Source organism: Haplochromis burtoni, unplaced genomic scaffold (assembly GCF_018398535.1).
Source record: "Haplochromis burtoni strain Fernald_Lab_line unplaced genomic scaffold, NCSU_Asbu1 Contig_178, whole genome shotgun sequence".
Taxonomy (NCBI): domain Eukaryota; kingdom Metazoa; phylum Chordata; class Actinopteri; order Cichliformes; family Cichlidae; genus Haplochromis; species Haplochromis burtoni.
Genome location: NW_024582539.1, coordinates 1,294,572 through 1,307,552, shown reverse-complemented (window position 1 = coordinate 1,307,552; position 12,981 = coordinate 1,294,572). Strand labels below are relative to the sequence as shown.

The 12,981-nt window shown below is 40.3% G+C and overlaps 1 protein-coding gene across 1 annotated transcript in view; it reads right to left on the bottom strand.

The window, feature by feature from the left end:
• Positions 1 to 39: 39 nt before the first annotated feature.
• Positions 40 to 12,981, bottom strand: part of cdk17 (cyclin-dependent kinase 17) — a gene marked incomplete at its 3' end in the record, with an annotated part of 52,644 nt that continues 39,702 nt past the window's right edge. The window contains 3 exon segments of the mRNA XM_042225675.1: positions 40 to 198; positions 2,145 to 2,321; positions 4,907 to 5,051. Of these exon segments, the coding sequence (XP_042081609.1) occupies positions 40 to 198; positions 2,145 to 2,321; positions 4,907 to 5,033 (463 nt within the window).

Genomic DNA, 12,981 nt, shown 5'->3' with positions numbered 1-12,981 from the left:
ATATATATATATATATATATGGGTTTTTATGGGTTATACCTTTGTAAATGCTCAGAATGTTCCTGTGTTTTCATAAATGAGTGCCTACAGATAAAAACTGTCTAATTTCTTTATTCCAGAAAGCTTTCACTCCATTTTTCATGCCTGTAATGCTTGTACTCTCTTCGAAAAACTTCCAAATATTCCACTTTCCCCTTTTTCAGATCCTCTGACTTGCACACTTATTTCTTTCTCAGAAACTTCAGCATTTTTCAGCTACCACTTCTGCCTTTCATGTGCTTTTATTCTATGCATTTCTCACTCTTCTGGCTTATTTTCTGTTGTGTGTGAAGTTTTTAAAGGGTTTAGCTCATTTGATTCCCTCTACTGCTTCAGCAGAATCCCCCCCACCTGCCCTTGTTGTGCCTCTTCTTCTCCAAAGCTTTCAAATGATCTAATCTGTCCTACTTTCTTTTAAAGTAGGACAGTTAACCTCCTTTCACTTTCACATACCTCTGCATCATCTCCTGCTATTTTATGTCTTCCCTCCAAGAACTCTCACATTTTTTTCCTCTCTCAATAATATTTTGACTTTCTCTCATTAAACCAAACCAAACCCAGTCTTTTTTTCTTACAAATCCCCCTATGCTGATTTCTTATCTTCCTCCCACATTGTTTTCCTTTAGGTTGTCTTGCTTCACCTCTTTCTTTCTCAAAAACCTTGAATGATTTCGTTCTCCACCCATAATTGAGCTTTCTTTGCTGAACATTTTCACTGATCCTTCTTTTATTTCCGTGTCTCTACAGAGCTTTTGACACATTGCCACATTTCTCTCTCTCTCACTACTTGTCTTCTTTCTCTCTGTGGTCATTAGCAGCCTTGCCAAAAGGCAAACAGAGTGTAGCAGCAATATGCAGTACATCAATGTCCTACTTAACTGGCCTGCTTTTAGATCCAAGTCCTTCTATCTAGGCCAGGGTCCAGTGTGAGGCTCAACAGGTCCTTTGGTGTTCCACTGGCTGAGAAAAAGCACCAGCAAAAAGCCTGAGCTGTAAAATGTCTAACATTGTGTGGAACACATGGTTTGCACAGATGCTGGTTATTGCTGTTGGGTCACTTTGAAAAGAAAAATATTTTAAAGTTTGCTTAATGTTTATGGCACCATCTGAAAAATTTGAAACTGACGAATATAATACAATTAACAGGTTGTGACCACTCTGACAGGCTTTAAGCTAAATGCTCATGTAAACATGTAGAATCCTAATGTTAACTGGTAATGTTTTTAGTGGTCCTCAGTCATCTTTTAAGCCCAACAATCAGCAGCTCATTCAACATGCTACAAACAGACTCACAACAAAAGGAGAGAACACATTAAAACTTCAATGATTGCCAGCTACAGAACATAAAGCTGGTCTTCTGACTTCCTACAAGCATGAATACAAAAACTGTTTAGTCACAAAATTGGTCTAAAGGTGCTATCACATAGCACATCGCTCTGAAACCAGTTATTCTATTTTATTCTATTCTCAGTGGATGGTGTCATACAGTGATGCACCAAGAAAAGCACAGAAATTGGGAGCTCTGGTAGATTATGAGGACAAAGTTTGACAAACGCGCAGTTGATGTGGCTCAATTGAACTCCCATTGAACCCAGCACGTCCTGTGTGGAAGTCCCATGATGTATACCACATTTTAGCATCACTTTTATTTGAACTTGAACTGAATATCAAGATGTATTCACCGACATTTAGAATTAGCGTCTCAGACCATGTTTCTACATCCTGTGAATCATTTTGCCACCATGTGGGTTGTTCAACCTTGAAATCTGCTACTGCTCTGAATCATCTGGACATCATCTCACTTCCACCAGTCAGGATGAGACTCGTCACTAGGCTTGACTGTGATGAGTCAGTTCTCGCAGGAAACTGCGTAACGTTTGACTGAGTTCCCCCATCCAGCAGCCTCTTGGGTAAAAAGCAGGCCTGCTAAGGGTGCATGAGATTAATGCCCAGAATCTGTCTGCAAATGTGAAATCTCAGGATCGTGAGACGTTTCCTGTTTGCTCTTGGATGGCATCTGCTTTTCTATCGCTCACTTCCATCAGTGTGTGTGTGTGTGTGTGTGTGTGTGTGTGTGTGTGTGTGTGTGTGTGTGTGTGTGTGTGTTGTGTTCTCACCCAGGCGGCTGCCATGGCGCGGCATCACCATGAAAGATCCCAGAGTGCCCCCGATGACGCTGTGTGGCCGGCGCAGGGGCGGCTTCTTGAAGGAACCGGTGTACTGGTGCAGAAAGGAGTGCATGCTGTGGGAGGTGGGTGGGCGGCCATTCCTCATGAAGGGCTCTGAAACACAACAAAGCTAGTGTCAGGATGTCTGATTTCATGACACCCAGATGCTCCACAGTGGAATCACAAATCCTCGGGTGCATGCACGGAGCACCAAAGAATATCACGTCCCATCTCCTTCAACCTTTGAAATGTGTTTGTTATGTGACATGCATACTTTGCAGCAGAGGTTTGTTTGAACCAACAGAATTTTATTTAACATTTAAGTTGAGATCCAGAAATGTTAAAAAATACCAACCTTCAGCCTCAATTACAGGGAGATGGGTAGAAATAAACATGAGACGACATCAAATATTCTCCAGAGTTATGTAATGCCCAGAGTGACAAACCTATGCTAAGAGGAGAATAATACCACAAATAAACACACACACAAATACTCCGTGAGTCAAAGACTGAGACTTCAGGTTGTTTTATACAGATTTTTGTGCTCTTGATTCTGTATGTTGTCAAAGGGATACCTAACATGATCCCCTCATGCTCACAGAAGTCCTACACACTGTGCAAACCTTGACTACAAAGGTTGATATAGAGAGCGAACGCTCTATGAGCATTTTGGTCCTTCTTAAGAAATGAAGTGATCAACTGACATAATTAGCTTGCTTATTACTTCTAATCCAACTAGGTCTTAAGACTGCAGTTGCGAGGGTACTTCTTGTTCAGAGAGGTGTGCTACACAGCTAGTTAAAGGCTTAGCGGGCTATGTTGAGCTTAAAGTCAGAGTTTTCTGTGTCATGAAAGTGGCTCTTGTGGTTTAAATTCAGCTGGAAGCGCCACATCTTTTCAAGTTCTTTAATTTACAGCATGTTCTAAGTGCCTTTATTACTGTCCCACAGCCTAATAATGTCTAAATGAATCCAGTTTAAAGTTTTAGAAATCTAATGTCCAGCTGTCACCTTACAATTCAACAGCAGCAATTCAACTGGAATTAAAACATTTATTTTAGCGCTCTGTGTGAGATTAACAGTTTTCTGCAGCACTCATCTTTTGTCTTATTTACAAAACTGTTGTGCTTTACTGGGTTTTTAGGCTTTGTCAAGCCAGCTAATGCAAAGAAAGCTTGGCTGTGAACTGTATTTGCAGTGTACCCTTTCTGCTGCTGTCAAAAATAGAGGAGTCAAGAGTAAGCCCCACTGCAGGACGGGACTAGATTGCCTCTGGGAAAGCAACTGAATGATAACGACAATCGCCATGATAAGAACATGACCGGTGAGTCAGCCAGTGGGGAAACAAGAGAAGGGAAGGGCTAGAGGCTTTCAAAATAAGATAAAAAAAAAAGTCTGTGGAGGTTTGCAGTCTACTCCTAAATGATAGATGTCAGTACTGAGAAATGATTCACCTTTCATTGCTTGAATAGCAATTAGAATAAAACAGCAAAGTCAAAATACAAACAAAGTACAAGCAGTTTTGTTTTTGTTTTTAAGTTTTCTGCTCAATGTCCAACTAATCCCTTTGGGAGTTACTCTCTGGGATTGCCTCTGCAACCACGAGAATAGACTTTCTCTAACCCCAAAATTAGAAAAAAAAGGCATCTAAAATAATTTTCTAAGTGGACATAATTTAAAAAAAAGAAACAACAGCAAACCGGGAAAAAAAAGGATTGTAATACTGAGGGAAAAATGGCCAAGTATACAAATATTTGAAAGCATAATGTGGGGCTCTCTCACAACAAGTTCCCTTTCCTCTAAGAAAACATTACAAAACACCTTTTCCCATATGGACCTTTAACATACATACAAAAACATCAGACACGGTTTCATTCTGCACTTGATTAGATTGATGGGAACAGAAAGATCCAACAAAGTCCTTTAGTGCATCCTCCATCCATTTTCAACTGTGAGCGGATGGATTTTGCTAACGTTTCAATCATGATGCTGTCACACCAAAAAAAGCTACAAACTAAGTACACATTAATGAAGTGATTAATGTTCATTTATCCTGACAGCTGTCAATCAAAAGCAGCAGCCACTTATGGTCATGTGTCTATCAACTCAAAGGTTCACTGGAGACGTGGTGTAGCACATATGAGGGAAAAGCAGAAAAAGACTGGATGTCTGTGAATGATCATTCACTATGGACTACTTTCTGATCATCTGAGAAGCTCTCAGTGTGTGTGAGTGTGAGTGTGTGTGTGTGTGTGTGTCTGTCTTTAAGTGCTCTGCTCTTACGCCTCTTACATAACTCAGTAGAGAGGTACTTGGAGGAAGGCCTTTACAACTGTTACTGACACACATGCTGAACTTTGTCTTCATCAGCTTCAGAGATTTATAATTTAGAAGTCCCTGAGAGATGTCGAGACACAAAACCCCCGTGTCCTTCTAGCTTTTACATATCAGCTGAAGGGCATGCACAAGAAAACACTTAGAAAAATCAGACTGGTAGAATTTTCTACGCTGGTGCAGATCAGGCAGGGACTCAAATCAGAGATTTTTTTAATGGAATTGTAACCCTTTTAAAATGAATCATCCTCATTTTATTCACTGCAACTAAAATATGTTTTTACCATTTTGTTCTTTTGTATTTCAACATTTCTATACGTTCATATCTTTTTTAGAACAGGATTTGTAAAAAGAAAAGGTGAATACCGTTGTCCTTGGTGCCACCATCTTCAATGGTCATTTGCTCAGCCAGTTCTGACAGAGACTCGTCGATGGTCTGACTGGGGCGGAGTGTTAATGACAGACGCTTCTTAATCCTCTTCATCTTTTCCATAACAGGGCAATGTGCGGCCTGCAGGACACACAAAAACACAGAGTCGGCTACAAAAGAATGCAACATTTAGAAGACTGCTTTCATCTGTGCTGTTATTTTGTGCATTCTTGTGCGATGTTGAAGATTTTGTGAGCACCCGTACAGTCCAAAATATCTCCGCTCATGAATAACTCAAAGCTCCTTTTAATCCAATATTCATTCACTTTGCAAATGCTTCAACAGTACATGAATAAACCATGAACGAAGCATGAATAAAGGATGACCATCACGCACTTGAACACAGCTGTTTTCACTTACACACACGCTCACGCATTCAAATGAGGAGAAATTAATGAGCGCTAATTGACAGAGTCAAATCAGTTTGCCGAGACACACGTACACGCTGTGCACGGCTGCGAGCGCCTGCCAGTGTTGTTCCAGATGAATGTATTTCTGTTGACGCAGCAGTTGTTCAGGTCACAGGAAACACCTTGCTCAATCTGCCTGAAGCCAGACCGTGTTCATTGTGTCGCTGCGGTATCGCCTCGTCAATGTGTGCGTGTGCGTGAGTATGTGTGCGTGCACTTATGAGGCAGGCTGAGTGGAGGAAATGCAGTGAGGAAGCAGCGGCAGCAGAAATGCCCTGCCCATGCTGCCTGACCCTCGGCACAAAACAAGCTAACCCCTGCCGTCACCATGCCTCTCTTTTCATTTCTCTCTCAAGGTCGTTAGCTCCCTTCATACTCAGGAGACCCCATCTGCCTGTCCGCTCACTCTCACACACACACACACACACACACACACACACACACACACACACACACACACACACACACACACTAATACATCATCCATGACACCGCACAGCGAAAATGGCTTCAGTCAATATCAGCACATGTGACTGTAACCTCACCAACACAAAACCATAATGTTTGTTTTGTGCGTTAACTAGGCCTGAGAAAAATATATATTGCAGCATCATGCCAGACTGCAGTGATGTGTGATCAATAAATGCTGAAGATTAAAAACTATTTAATCTTGGCTATAACACTGATCTCGCCCCCTTTGCTATCAGTAAACGCTAACCAACATTTAGCGATGCCGTTCGCACATCAACATCACACAGACGTTTTGCTACAAAACAGAGCAGGTTAAAGGCTGTTGAAGGTCTGACTGGAGTACCACTGTCTGTGTCAAATTACAATATTACTGACAATATAATTATGCAAAATAATACAAAAATAAAATAGTTTTTAAAATAATTTATGCAAAATAATTTTAGGAACACTTAGTTCACTGTGGGTCTACCAGGTAAGCAGCAGGTAAAAACGTTACACCTACCAAGCTCTCAAGTGTTCTCAGTTACAATACATGCTTTCCTCCAACAAAAAACAATGTTTTTGTTTACTCCATACAGTTTGGCTAACAAGATGCAAAGACTAAAAATGAAAAGGCAGGAAGCAGAAACTATCACGACCATGAATGTCAGTAAAAAACACTGAAGTGAAACTAAATAAGTGCCAAAATTTTGCATAACTTTTCTTCTGTTCATTCATTGTGTTATGTGTTATTTTTAGTGCTGTCAGCGTTAATCTTGTTAAAATGACATTACCGCCATAACCACATTAACGCGACAAATCTCCGTTAGCGAGTTACTGCAGATCGCCCATGCTTGGGGCCGCACAGCATCAACGCGTTAGCGCGGTTTCCTCGTTTACGCGTTGAGCCTTGTGCGTGGGGCTAAAGGAGATTTGCCACTAATTATTTTACTTATTACACTACTATTTACAAAATCAGTAAATGTATATATTATAGTTTCACAGGCAGGCAGATTGGGCCATCAGCTGCAGTGATGAAGACGCTCCGGCGGCCCCTCGTGTTGAAGAGAGAGCTGAGTACAAAAGCAAAGCAGTCAATCTACCAGTCGAGCTACAACCGTAACCTATGGTCGCAAGCTTTAGGTAGTCGCCAAAAGAACAAGATTGTAGATACAAACAGTGAAAATGAGCTTTATCTGAAAGGCGGCCGGCCTCTTACTCAGAGACAGTAAAGAGTGCAGTCATTGAGAGTAGGGCTGGGCCATATCATACCGTTCACGGTAATACCGGTATAATGTTGGGCAACAATAAGAAAATGAAATATCGCGATAGAATATGGGTAAAACACGCATGCGCAGTGCCTTTGGTTTCATACGCACATGGCGGGGAAAAAAAAAAGCATGGCGGCGACGGAGCATGAGAAGGACGAAAGCAGATCGTTGAATGAAACGGATGAACCAGAACTGGTTTGTAAAAATGCTGCAACTTCAGTGTGGAACTGGTTTAGCTTTCGTCCGTCAGATACACAACAAAGCACTATTTTTGGTAGAGCATGCTAGCAGGCCGTCGTTATTACTGTGTTTTTTGGAAAATACGGCACACTTAAAATCAATCCTTTGATTTTTCTGAAAATCGACAGTGCCCCTTATAATCCTGTGCGCCTTATGTATGAATTCTGGTTGTGTTTACTGACCTCGAAATTATTTTATGTCGTACACGGCGCTCGAAAATCTGTCAAATGTTTTAGTACGACTTTGCTAAGCTACGAACCTGCACAGCTTGATGGATTGTTTGAGCATTACGGCTATCGTAGGCAGGAGCCTCATGGAGTGATACGTACTGTGCTTCATCATAATATTACCGTATTGTGTGTGTATAACCTCTTTTTAAGTTTTGCGGATATTATACATGGTTATGCTGAGGATATGTTGGCTAATTTCCACAGGAAATGCCTTTTGGTTAAACTGTCAGCAAGGATTTTGCATTTGCACTGTTAAATTTTTACATAACTTTAATGCACATAAAACAGTGAAAATACATTGATGTTTTTTGGGGTTTTTTTTGCACTAATAAAGTTGTGGAGTTGTAAAGTATTTTGTCTAGTGTCAATTATATCGTCAGTTATATCGTTATCGCAAACTTTCAAATGTATAAAATTATAATATAATAAAGTATAAATATTTTTGGTCATATTGCCCTGCTCTAATTGAGAGGTCCTCAAAGTAGAACCGCTACTCCACACAGAAAGGAGCAGGTTGAGGTTATATCTCTCGGCTGGACTGGGGATGCCTCGGCATTCCCCTGGATAAGCTGGAGGTGACTTTACTCATGTGAGTCACCAAAGTATATTTTCTATCTTTTAGCATTTGTTCCTACTATTGGACAGTTTTTGCCACCCCCACTGTTGCCACCCAGCTCTGGCTGTATTAAAACTAAAAATAGTTGAGCTATTGCAAACATGCTAAGGTACTGCTCACAGAGATATTAGATTTTTATTTTGGCAACTTCTTTTATTTATTGCTTTAGCATTTTTTAGAATAATTTCCCCATCCAATCCGTCTATAGTGTGTTTGTGTTGAACTTTAAACTTAAATCTTTTAACGTGTGATTAGCCTCCTTTTCAAGAGGAAGTGTGTCATGCTAGCCCTGGTGGCTAAATCAGCATGTAGATCTCATGACTACAGACACAGATCCACAAGGGAAAACCCCCCACAAAACAAAACAAAAAAAACCAGACTTAAGTACACTGAAAATCCAGCTAGTTAAAGAAAAAATATTTTTTCAATGCATAAATAAAATGACTGCATTGGAAAACACTCACACAAACGCATTCTCTCCCTCAGACACACACATTCAGTGTTATGAGATAAGCGCTCTTTGTCTCCCTTACAGAGAAGTGTAACAGAGCCGGGTTTTATCTCTGCAGCAAACCAAAACAAAGAACCTCATGTGACGTGTGTGTGTCTGAATCTCTGTGTGTTGAAAATACAGCATCTGGCACATATGAGTGGTGTGTGTGTGTGTGTGTGTGTGTGTGTGTGTGTGTGTGTGTGTGTGTGTGTGAGAGACGGGGGTGAGGGTTTCAACAATGAAAAAGCAAGCAATCTGCCAATGACAGAAAGACACTGAGGGAGTGCACCAATAACTCTCATCTTTTAAAGTCACTGGAGGACATTTCAGTTGGCTGGAAGAACTTGTTGATGGTGACAGGAAGCTTGAGAGTCAGGTTCTGCAGAGCTCCTCCATACCTGCTCACAACACACACACACACACACACACACACACACACACACACACACACACACACACACACACACACCTGTGATCCCCCATTCCTCTTGGATGCCTCCCAAGTGCATCCAAGGTAGTCTGGAGGAGGGAACTTCAAAGGACAGGAAGGTGGGAGGGGGAACTAGGGACGAGACCTAATTACTGGGCTAATTATTATACTCGCACTCTCCTCGATTCCTCGTCTTCCTTGCCTTATTTCCCCTTCTTTCCGTCTTCCCCCACTTCCACACGAGAATGAGGTAACAAAATGGAAAATATGGCTTTAGATTTGATTTCAGAGAGAAGTGGGTGAAAGTGTGAATTTAAAGAGGAGGCGGAAGAGTGGGAGGAGATGGAAGAGGACAAAATGGGCGAGAAGGAATAGGGGAGAGAAAGTGAGTTTATTTCAGTGAGCGGAGCCATAATGGAGCCTTTGTGTTTGGTTAAGAGCCATGAAATCACCCAAGTGACTGCAAGCGTGTACAGTACTGTCAAGAAAGATTCGCTGGTCGGGGTGGGGGTGTCCAGCCTGAAATTAGGTTTGGTTTCAGTAGCTACAATTTAGCATATCACAGGCTTGGGAATTGAAACTGCTAGCACTCCCGGTGACCACTGAAGTGTGATTCCCAAATCCTGCTAGTCCATGTTCTCATTGTAATTACACAATATTTATTCACTAAAAACAAGTGCTCTTTAGAGCCTACCCAGTTAAGCTTACATGATGAGTGCATGTTTTTCCTTTTAACTGTGATTTTATGGCATACTAGGGTGTCCTGCAATACTAAAGGGGGGATTTTACATAGCCTATATGTTTATTGTTAATTCTATTACAACACTGTTGCATGGTTCAAAGTATAAAACAATCCTATCAAGGGCCTTCAAGCTGTTTTAGCTCCACCTTCCTTCTGATTGACTGCCACTCGCAAATAAAAGGTTTTAACAGTCGGTGGGTACAACCTGCAATGACCATATTAGGAATATCCACTCTGACTGACATCACAGTAAGAGTAGAAAATTTCTTTCTGAAGCTGAGCCTTCAGTTTTTGCTGCACAGGGAATTCCTTCTACATGTGGTCACCTGAGTATTTAAAACTCTGGCCATGTTTAATATAAGCTACTTTTAACCCGCTGAGTAATTCTACATGTGTTTCACAATAAGGAAACAAGGAAAAGTATAACTGAGGTGTCTGTAGCTCAGAAGGTAGAACAGGTCATCTACTGATCGGAAGGTCGGTGGTTCGATCCATGGCTCTCTGCATGCCAAATATCCTTGGGAAAGATATTAAACCCAAGGATATAAAAGTTGCTCTCTCTGGGAGAGGAGAAAAGCACTATATAAGAATCAGTCCATTTCCCTTTTGCTCCAAGTCCAATAACAGGCAACTGCAGCACAATCCCAACTATTATACTTAAAATCGTATGCATCTTGCCGCCCCTCCAGTTTAATTATGTGATAATTTTGCAGCTCTCTCTATAAGTATAAAAAAAAACCTTGAAAATTAGTTTTTTAAAATAAAATTCGGCTAACTAATACGGAAGACATTTCCTGCATGTCTGCATATAAGCTCAACACATCAAGAAAAGGTCACCGTGTAGCGCTATCCAGCAATTAAACTTTCTAATGCAATTAACAGCAGAAAAAAATTATGTCTGTATGATGTGATCTTACTGGCTACTTGCCATGCTGGAGCATTTGTTTATGTTGAATTTCAATCAGAGGGAGCAAAACAAAGCATGGGATCCAACACTCAGTTTGGCAACACATGATGTCACTCCATTCAAAGTGAATGAGAAGCGAGAGCATTGAAAGCTGAAAGCCATCTGTGTGAATCCTCCCTCAGTATCCTAGAATGGACCACTGTTTTCTTGCTATCTGCTCTAAATCAGACACATACATTTTCAAGTTCACTCAGTCCATTTGCTTCCAGTCCCACTTGGTAATGTGTGGATCAACCACTGTGGGCAGATAACACATCAAGCACAACAGACTAACAGCTGGTGTGTAGAATATTTACAGCACAACCAAATGGAGGATTTAAACAGGATTTATTCAGTGACATTGCCGTTCCTGTTATTAATATTGTTTGTTCCCTAATTCACGCAGTCACTGACTGCATTTCCCCAAACTGAAGCCCTTTTCTCAAAGCCATTATTTAAGAGGAATTATTTAGTTTCCGCTTATCATTTACTGTCAAAGTGAATTCTGATCCTACTAAAAACATTAACTATACTTATGTCAATTTTTTTAAGTCTGTGCATATGCTTCAGAGCCTAAGCTGTAGTACAAACACCATCAGATGCTATTTTTATCAGCTTATGTCAAAAACGAGCTGTCCTTTAATACTCCTCTCCGTTCTATAAATGTTTACAGACGTGACAGAATCGGAGCAGGAACAATGAACAGAGGGAGAGTTGAACAGAAGGTTAAATAGTCACCAGCACCGCTTCTTCTCAAAGGGAAAAACAACAGCTAATATTGTTAAAGCAGTTTCTCAAAATAGAGCCTCTCATATGAGAATCACAACTGCTTTTAAAATAGATAAAATCATCAGTTTCTTTTTGGAGAGCGGAGATAAAGGAGCCAGGACTGAACGGGACCCAAACGGGAAAGTGATGTCACATGCCACACTGATCTGCTTATTAATGATTAAGTTTTATTTGTGGTTCATCCCTCAAGGATTATCGAGTCATTGTGTGAGCTTTTGGGTTTGTGTGACGAACTGCCTTTTGACTAGGCCACTCTTACAAAACAGAAAGTCTCAATGGGACACAGTAATAACTTGGTACTGATGTAAATGGTCTAAAACAGCAAAATCTCCCATTACAAAACCAAAACGTTCAGATTTTACCTTTTATTTCTGTTTTTTAAAATCCCAAAAATGCTTGTGTTCAAAATTAGAAATGCATATGGTGAATAAACTAAATGATTAAACATTCCTACACTTGCTAGACAGAACCAGACAAAGCAGTCAGTAAGCAAACCATTCATATTTAATCCATTGTCCAGATGATGCCATCTATTTGGGACATTTTAGAGGACGGGATGTTTATTTTTAAATATCTGTAAAAATTTGGGATTATGTTAACCACTAAAATTTGGCTGGCTGGATAATTATACACGTTTCTGTTTAATTTAGCTTTATATGAACTTTAGCTGTTACAATAATAATTATAGCTACTTAAGAGCTTTTGAAGGTCAAATATGTAGCCTGAATTTTTTGGCGTACGCACTTACTAAAAATGATCCCTAACAAATACAAATACTTCTCTTTTACCTCCACTACTGTGGTGCCGATGCTGGTGCCTAAATTAGAACCAGTTTCCTGCATTTCCACAGAAAACAGGCTTAGAGTCGTTGCCAAAAGCAGGCACAGGCAAGGCACCACAAAGCTTTGTGCTCACAGTGAATGACATTTGATAGAAAATACAGTACATATCAATTGTGGAAGATTTCTTTAGTTTTCTACATGTAAAAAAAAGTGTCTTGTAGCTTAGGTTTTAAAGCTAGGAACATAGAGAAGCCCAAGTATTACACATTTAGTCACTCTTTGCTTTTCTCCTTTTATGTATAGCGTTGATCAAAGTGGCCTGTAATCTTTGATGTGACACGTAAGTTTAACGTTGCCGTCATCCAAACCGTTCACATTATCTAACACCGCATCTGTTTCACAACATTTCCTTTATTTGCAGATTGTGTAATAATTTAATTGTCGAGTGACATCAGAGAGTGATATTATACCCCTTTCGTCAAACTGACAGGTCATTAATTATTCATGAGCTCCGGAAGTCCGGAAGTAATTACTTCCGGAGCTCCGGAAGTAATTAAATTATTCATGAGCTCCGGAAGTAGGAAGTAATTAAGTAATAAAAATATGATATTC